General features: G+C 43.4%; 1 protein-coding gene across 1 annotated transcript; it reads right to left on the bottom strand.

The window, feature by feature from the left end:
- Positions 1-1,147: 1,147 nt before the first annotated feature.
- Positions 1,148-24,064, bottom strand: Derl1 (Der1-like domain family, member 1). The gene is made up of 8 exons (NM_024207.4): positions 23,789-24,064; positions 15,081-15,192; positions 11,646-11,710; positions 10,695-10,721; positions 10,131-10,226; positions 9,064-9,116; positions 7,143-7,253; positions 1,148-3,552 (listed from the first exon to the last, which is right to left on the bottom strand). The coding sequence occupies exons 1-8, from the start codon at positions 23,939-23,941 to the stop codon at positions 3,414-3,416; spliced, it is 756 nt and encodes a 251-aa protein (NP_077169.1). The 5' UTR covers positions 23,942-24,064; the 3' UTR covers positions 1,148-3,413.
- Positions 24,065-25,317: the final 1,253 nt, after the last annotated feature.

Raw genomic sequence — 25,317 nt, forward strand, 5'->3', positions numbered from 1 at the left:
AAGAGGTGTGAGAGGGGGATGAGAGAAAGAAGGTGGCAGTAATCAGAATGTAATATATACACATATGTGAAATTAATCAAAAGAACACATTTAATAACAGAAAAAGAAGTTGGTTTAAACACTGGTTCCCAAAGCCAACTGAGCATCACGAACCACCAGGAACTTTGAAAACATGTAGAAAGGGCATGACAAGATAACCACTCCCCACCGATCCCAAATGATCCTCACTGTGAAGCAGAAAAGAAACCAGAGTCTTCAAGTAGTCATAATGGGATATAGCTGAGTACGGACATTAGTGTGTCAGGACAGATAGGAGCAAACAGGACAACTGACTTGGGAAAAGGGAAATACCCAGGCCAGTGCCCTGTTACCTCCCCAATCCCAATCCAGAGCCACTCTAGAAAGCAAATAAACTGCCAGCAAGCATGCTTGCCCAGGCCAGGCTTCTAAGACACTACCTGTGAGAAGGCCAGAAAGACCTGTACCTTCCCAAGGGTTAGCACGTTTCATTATCCAGGATTGTTACTACTGGAAGGGTATAATGGCAAGGGACCTCACACACAATTGGCAACGGAGACGATGACAGCCGCAACATTGCCTATTATTAGCTATTCAAAAGACAGCTCAACTACCACGAGACTGGCAATGTCCTGTCTTTCTAAATCAACAGGGTCTTTCCTTCTTATTGGCTCATTATTTCTCTCTTAAGATTTAGGTGCACAGCCCTGCTTCCTGTTGTTGACCTATCTTGGGATAAACGCATCACAAGGCCAGGAAGCCACACTCAAACTGCTCACCTTTAAGAGAAAACCTTGGCATGTGTGTCCTAGTCTGGTGTTCTTACCTATGGAAGGGTTTATCTGACTTCAGAGTTCCGAAACTCACACTCATGGGTGAAAGCTATAGAAATGCACAGTCACAGCTGTGACTCCTAAAATTTGGAAGCATCCTGCCTCATTAAATAAAAACCAAGCCAAATGTGATGGTATATGTCTAATTCCAGAACTTGAAAGGCTTGAGGCAATAAGATTCCAAGTTTGCAGACAATATAGGCTATATACCAAAACTCCCTCCCTCCCCCCCCCCTCTCTCTCTCTCTCACACACACACACACACACACACAGGCACTCACATACCATCTTTTTCTCCCTCACACACTCTCTCCCCACACCAACACCCACACCCTCAGGCAGGTTCAGGCGCGTGCACACACACAGAGGAAACCTCAGTACTGATTTCTTCCAGGAATTCAGACATTCTCTAATACGTGAGCACCAATCACATACAAAAAGGCTTGCTGTCCTGCTAGTCATAAACTACTGGAGATCACATAAAACCGACCCGGTGAAGGCAGTGACATAGATTCCATCATATAACACACCACCGCAAAGGTACGGAAACTTAACACAGACAGCCTTCAAGTTGCACATTTTAATTTACAATATTTACCAGTAAAAAGGATTAGTTACAAAAAGGAAAGCTGTCTGTACAAAATAAGGTTTGTTTGTTTGTTTTTTCACATTCATGAAGAGAACCCACTATGAATTCTTACCTTGTGAAGTCAACACTCAAAACCGGCTCACTTTGGTAAAACTATCCTGGAAGGATAATAAAGTTATCAGCTTCCTAATCAGGTCCAGGGGAAAAACTGTTATGAACATCTGCCTTGTACAGAAAAGTTCTGCATTCTTGCAGACCCTTCGAAAAGCCAGTCCTCCCAGAAGCCAGCCGGGTACCAGGACATTAGAATAATCTCTCGCTCGCTCAAGTGGCAGTCCTTTCCGAAGGTGAGTCTCCACCTTCCTTGCACAGAAGTGCACAGGCACCGGCACAGGGAGATCGGCTTGTGGATCTTAGACAAACACATTTTATCACAGCCTCGGGTCGGCAGGAGAACCAGGCGGCTCAGGGTCAGCCTCTCTCCACCCGACAGTTTAATCACATAAATTAAATATGGAGAAAGGGAGAGCTCTTTTTCAAACTCCCCCTTCCTAATATAACATACATCACAGTTTTAATGCGCAGAGAAAGACAAGTCACACTGTTAGAGCACATTGCCTCAAAGGAAAAACCCAAGTAGCAAAAACCTTCAGACATCATTCAGAGCATACCAGCTACACCACACTGCGGCCAGCAGCCTGATTTCAGAATGACAACATAAAGTAACTATATAAAGCACTGTAGCCTTCAGAAAACTTTATTTAGTGATAAGCTGAGCTCTGCTGGCAAAAGCCCACCTATGAAAAGGGAGCAGGTCTGATTCACAAAGAGTATACATGCATGACTCAAGATAATAATGACCTCCAAACGCAAATGATCCTAAAGCTATTGGAACCTCTAATTATGAGTGACTCATTCAGATGTGCCTCTATTAGCCTTAAAAACTGATCGACACACATCTGAGGAGTTGTACTTCCCTTGCCATTAACACAAACACTCGACCAGAAAAGGCCTGGGACAAAAAACAATGAACAAAAAATTTAGAGCCTGACACTCTTTTCTCCACCGACTCGGTGAACACACATCCGCAACGAGGATGGAACGGAATCAGTGTCCCGAAGCTTGCCTCCAGGGACGTGTGTCTGGCCAGTGTGATCTGGAACCTCCTACCACAACACAGCGCAGCACAAATGCTCTGGGCACACAGTCAGTTCACCCCTCGGAAGAAACCCAAGGGGATCGCGGTATTTAAACCCATCCTGTGTCAGGAGCAACTCCACTATGGTTCTGATCACATGGCTCAGAGGAGAAAAGTGCCTAGCAACGAGTCCTAACCCTCATCACTCCCAGTCTGGGCCACCACTGACTCAGTGGTGCCTTTGGGTATGAATATCTGAGAAGGCGGCAAATGGCGGCACTGCGGACAGGCGGATGCAGGCCCCACAGCAGAGGAAGAGCTTCCTCAGCTGCTCCATCTTCTCCTTACTGTTACAGTCCTGCTTGTGATGGCCGAGAGCCATGTGTGAAGCAGCTCTTTGTGACCAAGCTTTGGCAAAAGTCAGCAAGTTTGTCAAAGGCAAAACCCTTCTGTGGACAACTCTAGCTGCAACTCTGGGGACATGAGTGAGAGGAAAGGGTTCTTTGACTGGATTTGGTTAACCAACCCCTCCTGCCCAGCTCATTATTCAGATGGAAGGGGAGGAAGAGAAGACACCAGAAAATGAGTCAGTTTTGAAATCTGCACAGCTGATATTTGTTCTTCATAGCAGTAAGGACTTGAATGAGAATCATGAAACTTGAGGAACACTTGTATTTTCCTTGAGGACTTAAAAATGTGTCTTGTACTGAAAGACTACATTCAGTGTGGGTCAGGTCCAAGAGCGGCAGCAAGAGCTCGGCCACTAAGCATGCCCAGCACTGGGAGGAGACTGTCATCTGCTCGGCATGGCTGGTGAGCAGGCCAGGGCTGCCCCTCACTGGTCTCCAAGTCGGAAGCCCTGGCCCCAGTTGTGTCTCCCGCCTCCGCCATTCTGATCAGCAGCTCGCCTCATGCTAGCAGGGGGCACACCAAATCCTGACACCCCTCCTCTCCTACTGGGTAGCCAGCGGTACCTGGAGTAGAGAGCAGAAAAAAGACAAAGATGAGAACAAAGTCACTTACAAGTGCCATCTCCAGTCATTTGGAACATCTCCCTCTCCTGGATGTTGCAGGACATTGGTCACATTGAAAGAAGCCAGGGACACTGCCTTCTTTAGTTTCCTGGTCAGCACTTGCCTTTCATGTCTCTTAACTTTATCAAGCTTTCAGTTACATTCACGCTAAAGTCACGCTCTCCACATTCTTCCCACTGATTATAAAAGTAATTCATCAGAGCAATACGGAAGCAAACAGATTACATCCACAACCCAACAAGCAGAAAGCACCAATGGCTTCTTGGCGTGTCAGCACATGGGTCAGACTGGATCAAAGAATTTAAAATGACTCACTCTCAGAGGACAAACCCACAAGCAGGAGGACTGAGGCCGCAGAGCATCTCCCCGCTCTGGGCTGAGACATGCAGGCCACAGGCTTTCTGTCTGGAAGCTATGGGTGTTATGCCTAGATCACTCATCACCTGCCTTCCAACTGCATCCTTCCCATCCCAGACACACCAACACCATAGCCCAAATACGGTCCCATGATGTTTTACCTACAAATTAATAAACCAGATACCACAGGACAGCTAACAAAACTTCAATCCGTCTGCGTTCTCTGTAACATTTCCCAACAGTTCTCTCACTGTCTGCATTACTAATAAATTGACAATGTGTTTCTAGGGTTCTAAAGTTTATATTTCTATTGGAAGGCAGAGAGCACAAACTGATACCCTGGTTTTAAACCGTTTGTACCCAGAATAAGCCATTACAAATAGGCCATTACAAGTGCCTTTCCTGCCGTGGCCAATAGCACAACCTAAAGCCAAAGCAGTTCTCTCTCTGGCCAAGGATCCCCTGCACTACAACACGTTCCAACTGCACTGGATTGTCGCAGCAGCCCTGTGAGGACATTACACACACAAACCTCTCTTTTCCTTTTGGGCTGTTCTGAGGTAGAATCTAAAACCTCAGGAGTGCTAGGCACATACTCTACCACTGAGCTCACAGTCCCTTTTTGTAAAATTTTCTTGCAACAAGGTCCCACTAAGTTGCCCAGGGTGGCCTTGAAGAAGGCTGGCCTTGAACTGCAGACCCTCTGACCTCACCCTCCCAAGTATCTAAGATTAGAGACATATGCCACAGTTGCCAGCAATCAGACTTATTAAATCAACAACAAAATGGGAGCAAAACTGAGTGAAGTTCTTCAAGAATAACCATCAGTATCCAAGCCCAGGCACCACGGCTCTAAGCTAGTACCTATCCTCCTCAACGTGCTACAACGGTTAGTATTACTGTGGTAATAACAGCTAGTAGCTGGCATCAATTTGCAACATTTTTAAAACCTTCATCCTCCTTCCCCTTAAAAAGAGAAAAGATCTCTTTTGAAACAGAAAATTAACTGTTGGAGAGAACTATATAAAAGAAGATATAGCTGCTTTTTAAATGGAATGCAGGATATGAACCATTTTAGAAATCTATATGTCAAGTGTGGTGACGCACACCTATAATCATGGCACTCGGGAGGCTGAGGCGGGATGACAAACCCCCAGCCATCAGTGGCTACACAGAAGAGCTCTGTCTCTAAAAAACTAAAACATGAAAATAAAATACAGTTTTATCATTAAATCAAAGTGTAGTTTCCAGGCACCCAATTGTCAACATCTATGACATCCTGTACAATGATACTCCTCTAAAGTACATAATAAAACACAGCACTTGAGAAAGGCACTGGGGCTGTCTCCTCTGCTGCATATAGACAATATAGAAGCCAGCTTCATTGCTTAAGCTCAGAGTGAAATTAAATGCCAGTAATTAGAATAAAAAGACACCCAATTATACATAATCAACAAAAATTTATGGTAATTCCAAAGCAGTTACTGCTTTTGCAAGGAGCTACATTTTACCATCTGATCTTTATGCAAAATTTAACAGAAGGGCATCCACCAACAGAGAAAACTCAAGTGGAAGGCTGGCTCCAGTGTGCTCCCAGAATTTTACTGTTGGAATTTTCTACACTTTTGTTCACAATTCAAAAATATCTGTAAGCTGTTAAATCAGAAAATAGCCATTTACGGTAAAGTGACTGTTGGCTACTCCCCAGAGCACAGGCTTTGTAAAGCGGATACATCTGCCAGCCTACTTGATAAATCTAGAACAAAAATCCCAACCTGCGGCTACTGTGTCCTTTGGTAATTAGAAAACACACTGGTCATTTATTTTTCAGCCTGAAAGCAACCCGAGGCACAAAGAGAAACAAATTTCATTTTACTCTCTTTTAAAAACAAACAAGCCACTGGAGTTTTCTGATTATAGTTCGCAATCAAATGTCTTCTACAAACACACCCTAACCTGCACAGAGCTGGGGCGGAAGGGGACTGCTAAAAGTGTTTCTGCCCTCACCTACTCCTTGAAAAGAAAGAGAACTGCAGACATTAAAGAAACATCTTGATTCAAAGGGGTCCCGTCTTTTAAACTCTTAGATGCAAGACATTATACCATCTCCCTCGTGGGATTAGGTGTGACTGTCAGGCAGGCTGGGACACTCATAAGGTGATTTGACTGGTCCCGATTTCAAGCCTTTTGCTTCACTGACAGAAGGGTCATGCTACTTACACACTCCAGTGTTTGAGCATCTCTTCTCAGCCACCAGCCCTCCCGGAGACATCAGGCACAGGGCTTTTATTAACCCAGAACCCAGTACTATGTCATTAACCCACTACCCACCATTATGCTTCCAATAATGAGTCTTGCTCTACCCAGTCCTATGAGAAAGGGACAGCCTTTCAACTCAGACTTATGAACCAAAAATTGGAGGTTTTAATAAGTAACTTCCCCAGTATCAAAAACAGCACACAAAGGGAATGGCATCTGATCCGGAGTTCTTGCCCTTGGCCTCTTCTACTTAATTCACTCTAAAAAAGAGAACGACCAAGCACCTGCTTCCAAGGAGTCGGAAATCTCAAGTCTCTCGTTCAAACTTTAAACAATCTACAAAAGTTCTAGTCTATAGCATTTACTATATGAAAGTTTAAACCAGGCAGGGGGTGGCACACCGATGGTTCTAGCACTTGGAAGACTGAGGCAGGAGGATAGAGGGTTTAAGGTAAGCCTGAGCTATATAGCAGGGACCCTGTCCCTAAAACAAGAACAAATAAAAACACATTTTAAAAACAGCAAATAATGAGCTAACTTCTCAGTCAACATCATGGGTGAAACCAATGTTTCAAGAAAAAAAAAAAAAAAGCAGTGTTATCCTTTATGACACTTGTCCCCCAGCCTACTGTTGGCACTCTAAAGTAGCACCAAATAACTCGACCTGCTCAGCATAGGTGATCTTTGTAACGGCTTAACCCAGTCAGTGATCTTTACCCAGATGTTATGAAAGGGACTAAGCTGTGGCATGAATCCCTGGTTTCCTGACTGTGACCACAGTAAGAACTTTATTGGCTCGAATTTCTTTCTCGCTTAGAGAGGGCAGTGAAGTGTCTCCTCATGAAAATGTCTCCTGTTGGGATACCTGAAACCACAGGACAACACAATGTTCAACAAGAGAAGAGAAAACTTACAAAAACTGAGGTGTGGACAGAAAATTCCTTCCTCCCAAGTCCATTGGGTATCTGAACATCAGGAAGAAATAAAGATGGCCGACAAGGTTTCCAATGAGCTCATTGATCACCCTGCAAAGAGAGGCAAGTCAGTGCAAAGACACCCAGGCAACACAGTGAGCTGCAGCAAGCTGGAGCCAAGAGCATGGGAAAGAGTCGTGTTCACTGTCGTCCATTACCGTCCCCGGGAGTCGGCGACAGCTCTACAATGGGCCCTTTTATAGTGAGGGACAAACGTATTCTGAGGGAGAGGGAAATCAGGGCTGAAGAACGAATGAGGCCCACAGCTTCCAGGCCCAAAGCACCTCTGACATACATCTCTTCCAAGACCCCAGTCCATCCTCAAAACATTAGTTTTATTCCAGTATGTCTCAGGAGGTGGGGCAGGCGCAACGCGAGTGAGTTTCTGAGCTCTTGCCTACACACACGATGTTTGTAAAACAGACAAATACGCAGACTACCAAGAGAAGAGCATGGGAGGGAGGAAGATGGACAGCAACCACTGCTCCCACATTTCTGGAGCTGTGGTTTGCATCTCTCTTGCATCGCTGTCAGTGAGATGAGACACACAGAGATCACTTAGGACTGCTGAGCCTTGCCCTGCATCCTAAAGTCAGTACTGACTCTTCAGGTCTCCCAGGCTCACACAGGCACCTGCAGCAGCCACGGCTGCTATTTACATATCCTTCTTCCATCTTTACCCACGTGATTCTTGCCGGAGCAAACGAACACCTGCAACTTCCCACACTCTGCCCGAGTAGTAGGGGAGCCGAGAGAGGCTGACCAATGTCAAAAGGTGCTAAGCTCTACAATGTCCTTCTCTTCAGGCCACTCACTTCTCTCTGGAAATACACAGGAGTAGTAAGGACCATCTAGCTCCAATACATCAGGCTCTAAGAAGGGTTAGGACTTTTGCAATCTACTAACTCTTGAAAAATTGGTAAGAAAGAAATGAGAGCTCTTAAAATCTCTACCTTGGGTTTTGTTTTGGGTTTGGTTTATTCGAGATAGGGTTTAGCTATGTAACCCTGGCTGGCCCACCTGCCTCTGCTTCCCAAGTGCTGCAATTAAAGGTGTGTGCCACCTATCATGCAGAGGAAGGCTCTTCTCATTCTTAAAGATTTAAAATACATATCTGTAACTGTTGTGCATGCCTATGTGTATACACAGCATGGGCACAAGCACAGAGGGGCTGGAGATATCAGAGACCCCTGGAGCTAAGGTTACAGGCAGTTGTGCGCTGCCCACCATGCGTGCTGGGAACCAAACTTAGATCCTCTGCAAGAGCAATCTCTGCTCTTAACCACTGTGTGGTCTCCCCAGACAGCTCCTTCTAAAAGGTCCCTCTCTAAACTTAAGACTGGAAACATGAAAGGGTTTCCTACATCTCAGTACCAACTCCAGACCAACGGAGGAGAAATTTGACCCTGCCTAACAAAGTTCTACACCATCAAACCATGTACAGAGGTACTTCTCATCTAGAAATCTCCATTTCTATGGCAGTAGCCATTTCCAAGGCATTCTGGGAGTGTCTGAAAACAAGCAGTAATCTTCCAGATAAGATCCGAAGACAAACCAAGGCAAGTAAGTTCTGTATTTGCCCAGTATGGATACTGAATCCAGACAGGCATATATTTATTCAAACAAATAGGTCTAGAAACACAATGTGTCTAGTGACAAGCTAACAAAATGATAGCCATCCAATGTCAAAGGTGCTTACATCCTGTAGTGCAACCAATTATATCCAAACACCTTTCTCTCTAAGGTTCTAACATATCAACACTCAGTCTTTAAAGTCTTTAAAAGCCTAAGAAAGGAAAATAAAAATGAATCAAGTTTCCCAAGGATTAGTCTCCAGATAAATAAATCTAACATTACTTACGAGCCTCCAATGATATAGTTGAATCCAAGGATAACCCAAGGTAAGTAACAGGCCTAGGAAAGAGGACACAGATGTGAACAGCCGAGTCTGAAAACACATGGCACCTGGGGAACTGAAAATGGGGAGAAAGTAGTGACCAGGGCTTTACAGAAATCACTAGGTCACTACAAAATTTCTCAAATCTAAGGCCGGCCCTACTGCACTTACATCTTCCTATCTAAAACTAAACTTATTTGTCCTACTAAGTTAATATTCACAAGGAAACTAACAAGTATCTTATGGATGACAGTAAAAACACCCCAAACAGAACCACTGGAAGACTTCAAAAGCGATTGTTATAAGTAATTAACTTGAATTTTTATCTAACATTGTGTGTGAATGTCCTGAACTAACAGTCTCCCAACAAGATATTAGGGTTCCAGATCTGACACCCTAGACCAAACTTAAGCTGAGTGAACTTCAATGGAACTTCAGAAACTAGTAAAAGGGAGCTTAAAAATAGTTATGAGTCTAACTGGGGTAAGTAGTAGCCCGCAGACTAGACAAGTCTAACTCCAGCCAGGAGCTCAAGCAACATTCAGTTCTATAATTACAGGTCGTCGTTACAGGTAGAAAACAGCAAACTCCAGGAACATAGGGGGTGCTATTCTAGGTACAGTATGTGGCACCTAATAGGAAGTGCAGGAGTGACAAAAAGATTAGAAATCGCGGGTTTCTGCATGTTGTCTCTCTTGTAATCCCTCTTGTGTGCTCGACCCCTCTCTCTCTCCACACACACACACACACACACACACACACACACACACACACACACACACACACACACACACACACACGATCACTGAGGGGCATATCCCTGAAGAGGCTTAGAGGGTTTGGAAGTAACAACAGCAAGGGATGCTGGGATGCTAGGAGCAGGACTGAGGAGGGGGAGGCAGACGCCTGCCTGTGGTACACTACTCTGCAGCGACCCCTTCTGGAAGTGTCAGAAGGTACACATCTGAGCTCAGGCAAGATTACCACAGACTAAGTTCCACTGAGCTATATATTCCTCAGAGGTAAACTACCTTAAATCGCGTTCCGAACCAGAACGACACGATCAGGTCTCTGTTCAGCTGGGCCCAGACGTAGAGCACTGACATGATCAGAGGGATCATCAGCAGCTGCAAAGGAAGTCAGGACAGGAAGCTCAGCGCCACAGGCACGAAACAAGGCTTAATGTGACTGCCTGCCTATCCTGCCCACCTCCCAAACTGCACAGGAAACCCTAATGTCACAATCACAAACTAACCGCATTATTTATCATACAATGAATGCCATAAAAATCTATGATCAATACATGAACTCAGAAACATCAGTTCAAGCTGTTATTTGAAGGAAAAAAATATTTTCCTTAACTATCTAATCTATTTTCAATGAATACATAACCCCACACACACCCAGGAAATACTGCATAACCATTACTCTGAGCATTCAAGCATAAGCCAGAAATGAACAAGGAAGCCAATGGTTAGATATGCCTACAAGAGCCTCAAAGGCTTAGCTAACAGTATAATCAGTTCTCATTCTATGCATTCAATGTAATCCCAACTTCTGAAACATACAGAAGGGCAAATAGTTGAAAGTCTTACCTGCATATCCATTGCTAAGCCAGTAATCTTGGTTTGTAAAGTCAAGGATCATATGCAGAAAGTATTCTATAGATACCAAGGCTGAGCTGCTCATTTCTCTCCAGTGAACGTCACTACACTGTTCCAAAGGAAAACACTTTCTAACTATCAGATTACTCAAGATATAGGAACACACAAAAGTTCTGATCACTGCAGAAATATCCACTCGCCAGTACAGTCAGTAGAGCAGGAGACATGGAAATGAACAGCCTCACCATGACCTGCTCACCTGGTATCTTCTTCTACACCCTACTACTATTTTACTATTTAGCATTCAACTACAGGATAGACAGATCTGTGCATTTGAAACAAATGCTTACACTCAGGGACAGCTTTTTTTTTTTTTTTTTTTTTTCTCCATTCTCTTAAAGGAGAGGGAGTATTCCAGGCCTTTATGTTTCTGGCTCTTGATCAACTTTAAACAGTCGTCAGGTCCAACTGTTTGCTTATCAATAGTGCCTCACACAGAGATAGACCATGCCCAGAGGGGGGTGCTTTATGGACTAGATTGTTATTTAGGACCAAAAGATGGACAGCAACGAAGTCATGAAATGATGCTGGCTGTAAATTAATTTCTGGAAAGAACCAGAAAGCTGTCTTGTGGCTGGCATGGAATATCTGTGCTTCAGTCAACAAACTGTCATCCCAGGGAACACAGAGAACTGGGCTCAAGGAGACAGCAATAAAATTCCACTGAATATGGATAAAAATCCCAGAGACTCCAGTGAGAGAAGGCATCTCCAAAACATGGGATTTACCCTGGCTTCAAAGACAGAACCTGATATTCTCATTATTAACTATAGTTTTTAAAAGGTATCAAAACTGATTTAAATCGTTTTTAGAATACTATTTCCCAAAACCTTAAAAGGGAAGTAGGGAGTTCATTATGGCCTGAGCAGCCCTGAAGGATACAACGATGCAGATCCAGTTAAAGAGAAGCATGAATAAATAGTCTGCTGGCCTCCCGTCAAAAGCTCCTGGAAACAAACACAAGGCAAACATCAGGCTTTAGAACTGGGGAACAAAGTAGCCTCTACAGAGAAAAATACTTTAAAAATAATACTGAAGACATTTAACATCACTTCTTTAAAACAAAAAGTGTGACCTTTGGGACATAGGAGCACCTATCTGCAAAACAGAGGACTAAGCAGGATAGCGTGGACGACTCCTCTCTACGGCAATGCTCACAGCAGCACTAGTCACGGCAGCCACGAAATGGATTAAACCAAGGGCCCATCAACATTATCTATATAACTGACAACAATGAGGGATGAACTACATCTACATGCTACGTAGGAGAACCTTAAAATGACACTAAGTAAAAGAAACAGTCACAAAAGATCACAGATGGTATGATCCTATCACAATTATTACAAGAAATTACTAGTACAGGCGACTCTAAAAAGCAGAAAGGGAACAGAAGTTTCCTATGGCTTGCATGGAAGATGGATTGAAGGAAATGGGCAATACTAACAGATATAGACTTTAGAGGCAAAGAAATGTTGTAAATGGATTATGATAATGGCTGCACAATTCTACAAACGTATTAACTGAATTTAAACTCAAATGAGGAAGCTAGATGGGATGTAAGATTAACATCCTCCACTGGAATCCATGGAAGATGGGAGCTGAGAGCTTCCCTGTATACTAAAACCTACAAATATCCACAATCCTTAGATAAAATGGTATAATATTTGCATAGAACCTAGATATTCTGACCTATACTGTAAGATAGATCACATTCCCTATGGTCCCTTTTACAATGTAAATTGTGTACCACCAGTTGCTACAATGTGTTGTTTAATAAGTAATGACAAGGAGGAAACTGTACAAGTTCAGTAGACTTATTTTCCAGCTATTCCAAATGTTTCAGGCAGCTGACTCATGACACAGAACCCACAGATAAAGAGAGCAACTTTTTATCTCAAAGAAACTGTTTCAAAAGTGCCTCTCAGTTTCAACATTCCAGAGCGCTCTGACTGGAAATAAAGGGAAGCAACTTCTAAAGATAAAAGCAAACAAAACCAACCAGTCATCTAGCACGGCAGGTTCTCTTGCCTGTTTTTCATACACAAAATATTACAGCAGCTTACGTTATCTGACCAAGTTAATAAAGTGGGTAAATGGACTCAAAAACACAGATAAACAAGAGCAGAAGGTGGCCAGAGAATCTCACAATTATATCAGATCTAGCTCCACATCAGAAAGAGTCCTTAAGGCCTGACTTCAGAGCTATGCTGGGTAGCAATGAGTGAAAGAGAATTATATGTGACATTCTGCTTCAAATAACCAAGGCAAGAGCGCTGATACAGACAAAACCAGATATGATGGGGGGACGACAGTCAAGGAGACTCACACCAACATATACCACAATATGAGTGAATTGTAACAGGAGTCTGCACTAACAAAGCCAACACTGAGTTAAAGAAGCTGGTCACAAACTACATTAAACATGGCCCACACAGGCAAATCCACACAGGAAGTAGACTGGTAATAGCCAGGAGCTGGGGGAGGGGTACTTTGGGTCTACTACAGGGGTGCTAATGAAAACATTGTGAAATTAAATTGCTGTGATGGTTACAAAAGCGTTAAAAAAAAACACTGAATCATAGGCTCACAAAAGGTTAAAATGTGATGTGAGATGAATTTTTCTCAGTAAGAAGAAAAAGGTTCACTGGTCTTTTTCTCTAAGAAGACCCTGTATATGTTTACATTTTCCATAGGAAAAGCTCACAGCTTGTCACGGATCAGCCACACTTCACCCAGTATGTACTACACTGGTGTTTAAAGTAAGAGCTACTCCAACAACTTCATCATCACTTAGACGAAATGGAAGAGCAGAATGCTAAGCGACTGCTCCTCACTGCTCTACTCAGCACTACCACCAAGAACTGAACAAGGGAGAGTGAAACCCAAAGGTTCTGGGAGGCAGGAGAGCCCTGGTACACTTCAGGAGGGCTCTGGTATGGTGGTGGGGCCTAGCACATTTATTGGGGGGGGGCGGTATGTGTGTGTATGGTATGGGCATGTACATTAGTGTGCATACAAACAGAGGTCAGAGGATAACTTGCTGGGAGTCAGGTCTACACTTGCACCATGTGGGCTTCAGGAAATTGAATTCAGGTTGTCAGCCTTGGTGGCAACAGCTGTGAGACAGAGGCAAATTTTCAAACACTTGAGCAGACTCTTAAGGACGATTCAGAAACCTGACCTAAGCAAGAGCCAGCAGTTGTATAAAAATCTCTGAAGTCAGCCAACTTTGCAAATCACTTACATTTAACAAAAGTGGATCTGTATTTTGACTAGGGTATCAATTTACTGCTTCCTTGTATAAGCAACTCAAGCTAGCATATAAGGTATTGTGGAAATACTTAATTCAACAAGACACTTGTAAAGCACTGGATTGCTTCTCTATTATATCATACAAGATGGTATATTTGGAAAAACTACCGCAGTACAAATCCTGCCTTAAAGCTGTTGTCTACATGTAAACACGTAGCATATGTATACTACATGTGTAGTATATGCATGTGTGCATGTGCAGGTGCCCATGCTGCATGTGTGAAGGTCAGAGGTCACCATCAGAATCTTCCTCTATTGTTCATCACCTTATTTTTTGAGCAAGGCCTCTGACTGAAAATGGACCCCAACAGCTGACTCCTCTAGGTAGAGAGAGCCCCCCAGGATCCTCAGGGGTCTTGGTCTCCAGGCACTGGACTGCAGGCGCACAAGTGCCACACCCAGCTTATCTGCGTGGCTGAAGGGTTCTGGACCGGTCCTCACAAATGCATTTTCTTCACTGTACCATCCTCTCCAGCCCCTGAGAAGGAGACTAAGCTCTGAACTGCCTCGCACTCTGTCTGAAAGACACGTACATTCTAGCCTGGCTTCATTCTAGCAGGACAAAGACAAGAGTAAGTATAAGAACACAACCCAGACAATCAGGAGATGGAAGGACATGCAAAATTTTGATCTGATATTATTTCTTTTTATAACAAATTACAACTCATTCTGTGATTAAAAACTCAATATGGCTGGGCATGGTAGTGCATACCTTTAATCCCAGGACTCAGGAAGTAGAGGCAGGTGGATCTCTGAGTTGGAGGTCAACTGGTTATAGCCAGGGATAGATGAGACTTTGTCTCCAAAAAAAAAAAAACAAACACAAAAACACAAAACAAAAATACTCTACTAGCCTAATACAGTCATGACCCAGTGAGCATGCAAGAACTATCAATACACATTTCTTTATATAATATTAATGGTCCTGAAAATCCAAGGCAACATATTTAGAATGAATCAGTAACTTAGAATGAAACAACACTTTGACAATGACAGGTAACTTACCTGCTTCAAGCCGAGTAGAATACTGATATAAGAAATATAAATTGACCAAATACAGAAATCCAGTCCCTGGGCCCACGGGGAAGTAAAAGGTGGCAGTGAACGGCCTCCATATCTGAAGAGATCAAAACAAACAGCTGTCAGTTCCTCTGACCTGGGATGAACACTTTTCTTATTTAAACCAAACAAAATCACACTATGCAAAGCATTCTTTCAAGGCGAGCTAAAGTGACATCACAGTATGAGGAGACAGCGTAGTTCCCGCTGCCTACACATCATTAGTTCACAGGCCAATGAGATAATGGGGCATCAAAATCATCTGTTAATATTTTTAAACAAGTTAGCAAAAACAATACTATGCAAATATATGGCCTTGCCTAAGACGGGGCTAAAAGATAATCCTCATTAAAAGTAGCATTCTCAAATGCTAGAGGCTAACAGGAATCAAAACAAAGTGCTAACTAGGCATATGGGCTCAAAAGGAAACAACGCAACACACACACACAAACATGAAGAGGGGAAGTCCTAACTCCAATCTCCAAATGTTATTTTCAACAACAACTAACTGCTTTCCTTTGGGGGCAACCCTGTGAACTGAACCCAGGTGGACTAGGCACTCTACCACTGAGATTGGTCCAAACTCTCTTTTCACATTTTGAGAGAGGAGGGACTCACTGCATTGCACAGGAGGCCTTAAACTTATGCAGCACAGATTGTTCTTACATTTTCAATCCTCCTGCCTCAGGATCAAGACTTGCTGGGATTACAAGAGTTGCCTGCTCCAAATGGCCAAGCTTTTGGGTGTTTTTGTTTTTTCAAGAAAGATCACTCTACATAGGCCTGGCTGTCCTGAAGTATGTAGACCAGGCTGGCCCTGAACTCAGAAATCTCCCTGGCTCTGTTTCCCAAATGCTGGAATTTAAGGTACACGACACCACGCCTTGCCTTAGTTTTTAGAGCGTCAAAGGCCAGGCTTTCCTGGAACATTCAGTCGGCCTGCTGGCCTCAGCCTCCTCAGTGCTAGAATTCAAAGGCGTGCGAGCACGCACAGCCCGTTTCTGTGAACGCTCTGCCATTTCCTCCCTCCTCACCATGCTTTAAATCGCAGTTTTATGTCTTCATTCCCTTGACAAAATACTTCTATTTGCTTCACAGACTTTCTTTATGTGGATATGTGGGTAGACAAACTTCATTTAAATTGTTATGATGCCATGATGAATATTCTTGTATATTCTGTACACACACACACACATGCACACAGACACACACACATGGAATAAATGCCTGGGAATCAATCTGTTAGATCAACAGACATATGCACTTATTTTGGTAGATATTGCCAAATGTCTACAGAAATGTTTAATTAATTTATACTTCCTCCTAAAATGTAGACGATTGCTATCTTTCTACACATATTCTCCACAAAGGATATTTACAGCCACTAACCTGAAAACTAATCTTTGTTTGCTTTGAGAAAGCTGAGCATCTTTCTTCATTTTAAAGACACATTTTAAAGGCACATCCACTACCCTGATAGATCTGCATCTCTGTGTGTATTATGGAAATTTTCTTGTTACTTTCTGTTCTGTCATTAGACTCATGCTTTTAGAGTACTTTTGCTGTATTTTATACAGCAATATCTACTTTATAGTATATTTATTCCAAAATACACTGATTTTATAGAACTTTTGCTGTGTATTCAACACAAAAGTTTAACATAGGAAATGCACCCATCACTATCATGCTTGCAAAGTCGCTAAGATTTTTTTTCATGGATAGAAACATGTTCAGTTTTAAAGCCTACTTTTAGATTAGATAATTTACAATGAATGCCTATACTAAGTTATTTTAATTCCTGGTTTAATAAATATATTTTCGTATCTAAGAAAATGTAATGATCGTCCTCTCCTTTCTTTCCAAATCCTTTTCCTGGCTAGTCTTGATACTATTCTAAAGAAAATCAGATCCAACATCTCTCTTTTCTTATCCCTGTGACACTAGCATACTCTTGCCTATCTTTCATGGCTTTCTGCAGTTTTCTCTTTTTCCTGTCATAATCAACCACCAAAGCAAGTAACATTTGAAAATTGAACCTCTTGACCTCGCCAAACACACAAGTCTATCAAAAAACAAAAAAACAATCAAACAAAAAAGTCTCTGCTTTCTCCCCTTTCACCCTTACCACTCACTGGCTTCTATCTCAAAACATTATTAAACAATAAAGTGATGGCCCCTAGACAGTGGAAAACAGAATAATGCTGACCTTTGACTTAAAAGCTATGTGTCTTGTGGCATACTATCATGTGCCAAGCACGAAAAGCACGGCTGGATCAATCAGGGGAAGACTGTCAAAATGAGCAAGAGTTGGCACAAGGAAGGGAAAATACACTCTTGGCACAAAGCCCCCAAGAACTGCAAGAGCACAACAAACAGAAGAGGGCTGCTAACGATGCGGGGCTGCTAGAATGGAAGACGGCAGATACAGAGCTGCCAAGCCCACTCTCCGTGGACAGAAATGAAAGCCTCAGAGCTTAGCCCTGTGTAGACTAAATGTGACCTTCCAAGACCCCTGCAATGAAGCAGTAAAACACCAGGTTAAATCAGCTCCATTCGCAACTGGACCACAGGAACAGCACTGCCTCAAGAAAAGGGCACTGCAGATGACAAGAGAAGCCCTGGAGGGAAGTTTCTGTAAAGTTACCATTTCTCAGCCCCAACTTCAAGGCACAAGGGAAGAATCACGCCCAGCCCCCACTGACTAATGTGTTTATTTGTTTAATGAGTTCTGAGGATGGAACCCAAGACCTTGATATGCTGAGCAAATGCCCTAACAACTGAGCTGCGTACATCCCCAGACCTTGAACAATGGCTTTAAAAAAAAAATTAATGAATTAGTATGCTACTCAATTTATTTACACACACAAAAAAATGATTCAGATGGTGGGTTTTACAGTATTGATAAAGGTAACATAACAGCTAGGAACTGGTGAAGAGAGAATTCTGTTTTAGCATGACTCTAGAACTGTAAGACTTAAACCCTCTCTACAATGTCACTCAACAGAGAGCCACATTACAACTACATTTAGTAAAATTTCCGATACTGCTATCCTTGTTATGACCTAGGAATGAGCTGAGAATAAACCCACAATTCTGACTCCCTGTTTGCAAAAGCAGCGCAATACAGGGCAGAAGCAAGTCTCTAACCTTGGAATCTTGTAAGTCTAGACTTACGAGGTGGCTTTTTTCTGCTTACGCAGTGACATGTGTCCTGGGATACCTACCCTCATCCTGTCATATTGCTTAAATGATTGGGCTCAAGAAAGTGAATTGAAATGTGCTCTGTTAAAGTGTTTTGAAGCATATATGGAGGTGTGCTACTATTACAACCTTTCAGAAAACACCCACTGACCTGGTTTTTAACATTCACATCTCACCTACTCCAGTGTTCCTTTAAGTTACTCAATTCTTGATTTTAGAAAAAGAAAAAACCCTGAGGCTTTTCCCCTGACTACATTTTCTCTAATGCTGATGACACAATACTATTTTTAGCCACTGTGTGCACCTGTTCTTTAGAAATCAGTGGCTGTCAAAATACCTCACTTCTCTTCCCTGTTCATTAAGCTTACCCTTGAGTTATACTTGCTTTCATTCATCTAAGACTTATTATTTTTTATTTAAAATTATAATTTGAAATCACTAGGCACTGAGTTTTTTCAGAAGGATGCAGTGTTTATTTCTGAAATCCCCAACAGCCCCTTCTTTCCTCTATCTGACATGTAACTAGGATAAGGAAACAGGCTTTATTTGCAGGGCCGTGAGTAGAAATGTACATTTAACTCTGGAGAGCCAAAGGAGCAGGGGGGATAGAAAGAGGCCACACAACCTAACCTAAGCAGTGAGCCTCAGGTACCAGGGAGAGCACTTGTCTCAAAACTCATGGTTTACTGTTCCTGAGGAATGTCACTCAAGGATAATCTCTGCCCTTTGAATACTTGTACACTTGTCCATGCACACACGTGCAACACACACACAGCCATGCATGCCCATGAGCACTGGCACACGCATGGGTCTCCAAGCAAGCAAGATGATGGCAGCACCTGTGTGCTGAATGCTGGTGTAAGCAAATCCTGTTACCCCCAGGTCAGCCACAGTTCAACTTCACTCTCCTTCCAGCTATATATAGCTATATAGCTAGATAGCCTGCATAACCCAAATACTCTTAAAACAATTGCTAAGCTTGTAGTCATTGGGTTAAATGTGACAATAACTAATTCTGGAAAACAAGCTAGAGAAGCAGAGAGCTCACAGCTCTCCAATCTAAGTTAGAGTCCTTTTTGTTTTGTTATTCGTTAGTTCTTTCTTCTTTCTTTCCTGAGATAGGCTATTCGTGAAGCTATTATAGTAAATCTAGTATGACCTCGAATTTGTGCTATCCTGCCTCTCTACCTCTCCACCACTGGGATTACAGATCGGGCCTCCATGCCTGGCTTTATGTGGTACTGGGGATCAAACCCATGGCTCTGCGAATGCTAGCAAGCACCACACCAACTGAGCCACGCCCCAGCCCTCAGTGGCCTTTTTGTTCTTCTTGCTTACTTTTTACTTTCTTGGGATGACACCTCACTCTGTAGTAAAGCTAGCCTGAAACTTGCTATATACAGCCCAGCCTGGCCTCTATTCCCCAACGACAGAATTACAGGTAGGTACCATTATGTCCAGTAAATTGGGATTCTTTGACAGGGATTAAGTAACAACAATAATTCATGAATTATATTTCCAATTTAACTTAAAATCTTATATTATTACTAATAAAAGGATCATCATTTCAATAGTTTTAATAAAGTATATATTGGCTATTATAAAAACGATTTTCTGTGTGTTATACTTAAGTATGAAATAGCTAACATATTTTCTTGATTTGAAGGCACTTTTGTTTATGTTTATGAAATCAGTACTTAGCTCATAATTAATATAATCATTTAATGCAACTTCTACTCTTTTCCTTTCCAAAAAGACCATTAACTGAGGGAGGGCCCTACGGTCAAGAGTCCTGTTAACTGAGTAGTTAGCACAGCATTATATTATCACTGCTTTTAGGTAAAGACACTTTAGGTCCAGACAGATAAATAACTTGGTTCACAGCACACAACTTGTAAGGGCTACGCCGTGGTGTTCTGACCTAACTTCTTGAAATACTTGAAAGCCTGCAGTCTCTCTGTCCTACATGATTAACTAACTACCTGATGCCTTATGATCTTCCAGCTCTAGGGAAAAAAGGAAAAATCATTTCCTATAACTATAACAAAACACTTTGCTAAACACTTTGTGGATAAGGGGTTATGAAGGAATTTAAGGCAACTTAGACCACTGTTAACTAGGTGAGACTGACACCAGCTCTAGCTGCCCATACACGAGCCAGCATGTATTTCAAGCTGGTTACAGAAACTGAGGTATCGCACATACAGGGACAGCACAGCACTGACAAAAAAAGGGAGCGACACTATTTTGTTTCTAAAATAATGAAATATAGTACAGGCTCCACGGGAGGCTTATCTCAGTGAATAAATATGAAGGCATCCAGAAACTGCCACCTCTCTTTAATCACTGGCCGAGAGGAAGACACACCATCACTGGAAAGTGAGTGATAAGGAGAAACTGTGGACAGCCAGGAAGTGAGGCTTAGCCCATTTGCTGTATTTTATTATCCAAACTGGAGAACTAGCATGTTAAACTTTATAGCTTCAAACCATCACATTACACAGAAGTAAGAAAAGTATCGTTACTTCGGTCCTTCAAACTGGGAATGCACAACTCGAAATCAATTATCCCCCAGTTTCTCTAGGCTGACACAGATGGAGCGTCTAAGGAGAGGCGTCTCCTGCAGAAACTGTGAAAGCACACCTTCTGTGCTTTTCCATCCTTCCTGCATGGTTTCTACTAGGCTTGTTACAATCTGCACCTGAGGGGCTGGTGTATCCACACAAGGTGTGACACAAATGCTGTCTCCAGTGGGTTCCTGTTTGGTTTTGTTCAAACATTATTACATCTGTAGCTTATTAGAAAAGCTTTTGATGTTGGTTACTCTAGCAATCTGACTACACAAGTGAGCAAGATTTCACAAGGCTCAGAGAGTCAGTTTTGACCACGTTCTCATAAAATGATTTACAGCCAACGCTCCCCGTGCACTCACATTACCCAACATGCCACTGGGTACAAGGTTCACAACAGCACTCTGCCAAAACACATTTATTAACGCAATTATTTTCTTAACACATAACAACACTAAACAATTCAGGCTAAGCTTTAGACTCATGTTCTTACAACTGCTGCAGGAAGTCTCTACTGGGCTGCCTGGAAAACACCTCGAGATTTAACACTCATCAAAGCACACCATTAATCCACACTTCAAACCAAACCCAAGCCCTGCTAAGCATTCCCACACTCAGTAAAGTAAATGTGTATGTCTCTGAGTCCATCGCCCAGTGCTCCCGACACACTGACTTCACTCTGAGTGAGGAATCAACTTCCAGTGTTTTGTTCCAATCCCCCCAGGTGCCACGGGTGCTCTCAAATCAAAGGTGGAAGGCAGAGGATTTCCTGGCATGTGCAGTGCCCGAGGCTTGATCCTTAGTGCTACAGAAACTTAGACTGTTAGCCTCTTACCTTGAACTACAAGGCCCTCTACGACTCACCTGTGCTTTACAGCACAGACCCCAGGGTAACGCCCTGTCTTCATCTACCAGGCTTCCCACTTCACTTGGCTCTCTACTTGGTACCCGGTGTTCTTTCTATTCCCATTTTTTGCCTAGTTTCCCAGTTTACTATTAGTTCTTTCTGAAAGACTGGGTCCAAAAGCCAGACTCAAAGACATTTTCAAGTGTTCTCTTAGATTTTTCGGAAACACTGGTACCTTGAACGATGTCCTTAGCAGTATGCCTCCCTCTGTTTTTCTCATAGGATCAGGAACCTCTGTCCTATTTGCCGTTGTAGACAAGGGCCCAGCACATAGCAAGCTCCCAGAATGTCCACGAACTCAGGCAATACACAAGCAGATGCTATGTGCCCAGCACTCATCTAGGTTCTCAATGGGAAGTGAACTAGCAAATACCAGCAGGTGGCATGTCGCAAGAAAAAGGGAAGGGAAGGGAACAGTGAAGGAGGAACACTCTGATGGACAGCAATCAGAGAAGGCCTACAAGGGAAAATGGCATTTGGGCAGAGACCTGAAAGACACACATGAAAGTGAATGAGCCATGACTACCTTTTTCAGGGAGAGAAATAACATGTGCAAAGGTCCTGGGGTCAACTTAGGTACTGCAACAGCAAGCCCTGGCACGGACTTTACCCATCCCAGTTCACAGATATGGGAGGAGTCTCAGGAGACTGACAGGACATGATTTCTGTTCTCACACGATTGCCCCGGCTGCTCAGCAAGAACAGAAAGAGCAAAGCCGGCATGCTAACAGCTTTCGATGGAGAAAGGCCTGGATTCCGAATAGACAGCTGAGGCAGAATCAGCTGTCTAAGCTGACAGATTCTGGGGTGGGGAAAAGAAGTCAAGAGGCCATACAAGATGTGCATCTCGATGGCAGAGCACTCAGCTAGCACGTGCTATGCTCTGGGTTTGAGTCCCAGCACTAAACAGGAAACCCAAAAAAAGAACTCAGGGATGTCTCTATGACTGCTAAACCCCCCTAGCAAACACAGTTGCTATTTGCAAAGATGAAAGGGAGATTTGATTATATGTCTACTGGTCACCAGGTGGTGATTTCCACCACTACAATAAAGATACTCACATATCCGACAGTCTCCCATTCATGTGTTTATGCCCCTTGTATGATAAAGATCTAAGTCCAAGGGATGGACTACAGAGGATCCTATAACGGACTCCAAGAGCATATCCCAACATCTGGGTGAGGAAAATGAGAAATCAGCAAAGGAGACGAGAAAATAACATCCAGTGGAAAGTAGAAAGAGAAGGCTAAGGAATGTGTGGAAATCCAGATCTAATATAATCTGAGCGTCCCCTGATTAAATTTTTATATCACAGAATCAATAAAAATAACCTCTAGGAAACTAACATTCTTTGGCTTAGAATGATAATCTTGACTAATATCCTTAATGCTTAAGAAAATTAGTATCTCCCGTTTCCTGAGTAGTTTATTCATTCACTGGTAACATTTAACGGCTATATGCCAGGTGATCGGATAGGGCCCGTAGGAAATACAGATAAATTAATTCTTATTAATATCTGCCTTTACACCACTGCTTTAGGGAGGAGAGAGAAACTGTAAACACGCTAACAACCCACGCAGAATTATGTCAAGTAGACACCACTGATTAAGATGGCATCGCCACCCACGACATAGATAGAAGGAGGGAGGAAGACATTCAGGTAGGTGGGCCCAATTTGCCAACAGAATGGCAACTTACCTCTCACTTCAGAGTGCGGAAGGCGGGAAGTACAATCTTGCCAGACAGGTATTGTGAGTCACGTCCTAGCAGGCCAGTCCGCGACTCTAAATTATCTAAGCCTTAACACTCGACCCCAGGACCTCCCGGGACCCAAAGGACCCCAGCCTTAAACCCCTGGAGGCGGACGCACTACAGATCCCACCAGCCCCAGCGCGCCCCGCAGCCCGGCGAACCCGTTCCGTAGCCGCGGGGACACCTGGGGGCTGTAGTCTCCACCGCCCTACGCCAGCTACTACCTGGAAGCGATAGAGGAAGGCTTCGGGCCAGAGGAAGAAGTAGGCCGGGCTGATGATGCCGAGCTTGCCGATCAAGGGGACAGCAACGGTGGCAGCAAACCAGTAGCGCGTGATGGCCGGGATGCTCCTGAACCAGTCCCCGATGTCCGACATGGTCGCCCGTCAGGTGACCGGCTGCGCAGCGCCGCGCGTCCTCCCGTGCCCACCCCGCGCTCCGCGGCCGGCTTGGCCAGGGAAAGTGGAGGCGCAGCCGCTGTGCAGGAGGCGGAGACCGACGGACGTGGCGCCACCGAATTCGGACAAGCTAGGCAGCGATCACAAGAGAAACTTCCCCTTCCGGTGGCCGCGGTCCACGTGACCAGAAGTGTCCCGGCGGCTTAAAGGGCCAGTGCCGTTTTTGCAGCTCAGTACCGGGACTCGACGTCCTGGGGTGGGGCCAAGCAGGAGAGGCGGGGCGACGACGGCAAGGCTAGTAGGAAACAGTGGTTACCCAGAGCAACGGCCAGTCTTGCAAACCAATGGGGAAGCTACATGCCCTAGTTCTCCCCGGAGTTGTAATCGGAGTAGTGCCTCTTGAAGAGTATTTATTTAAAGGGAAAGGAAGAGATAGCGCATATAGTTCCTCATTTAGTCACAGCTTCAGGCAAATTTTTAGACACTGGGGATGCAGCTGCGGCTGTGAGCACGGTAGCGGTACCTGAACTTTGCAGTCTCAGGGTAGACAGAAAAGCAAATGAGTTATGAAGAAGAATTTCAGAGGATACGGGAAAAGATTAGGATGATGGGGGGGCTAGAGTGGCAGCGGAGGACTGGGAAATCTTGAGACGCATTTGAGACCGCATTTATAATTGGACATGATCTGGTTCATTGGGGGGCTTTAAATTAGAAATGAAGATGGTTGTTTTAAACAAATGGTGGAAAGATACCGATTTCACTAGAACTTTTATTCAGTTGCTGGTTTTTGTTGTTGTTGTTTTGGTTTGGTTTTGTTTTTTTGAAAATATGGTTTAGGATCAGTAAAACTTTCCGTAAAGAACATAGGTGTAAACTGACCTGTAGTAAACTAAGTATCTGAACTTACTGCAATCAAAGAGATTGCTCACCAAAGAACCCTGGACCCATTTCTCTAAACAAAATCCAAAATCATCATTATTGGATGGTGGAGGGAGAGGAACTGTCGGCCAAACTGGAAGAGGCAGTGCGTTGTAAACACAGAGCTGAGGTGTAACATAATTACCATCAGGTCTGGACAATAAGAAAAGAAACAGACTCGGTGTTCTCAGATCGGGAAAAAAAAATTCCTCAAACTTAAAAAATGTGAAATTTGGGCTCTGGAAAAAAAAATTATTTAACGTTGTAAAGGAATTGAAAATCTTAGGTCCAAGTGGCCCACGTGACTCACATCCTCCAGGCAAAGACGAGGTCCATGTGCATTTCCACATACTTTCCAGTGCTCCATTATTTCAAACACTCTAGAAACACTGGCGTTTATACTGTGACAAACCACTTCTTAGCAGTACCTAATGTTG

This window comes from Mus musculus, chromosome 15, assembly GCF_000001635.26.
Source record: "Mus musculus strain C57BL/6J chromosome 15, GRCm38.p6 C57BL/6J".
Classification (NCBI taxonomy): domain Eukaryota; kingdom Metazoa; phylum Chordata; class Mammalia; order Rodentia; family Muridae; genus Mus; species Mus musculus.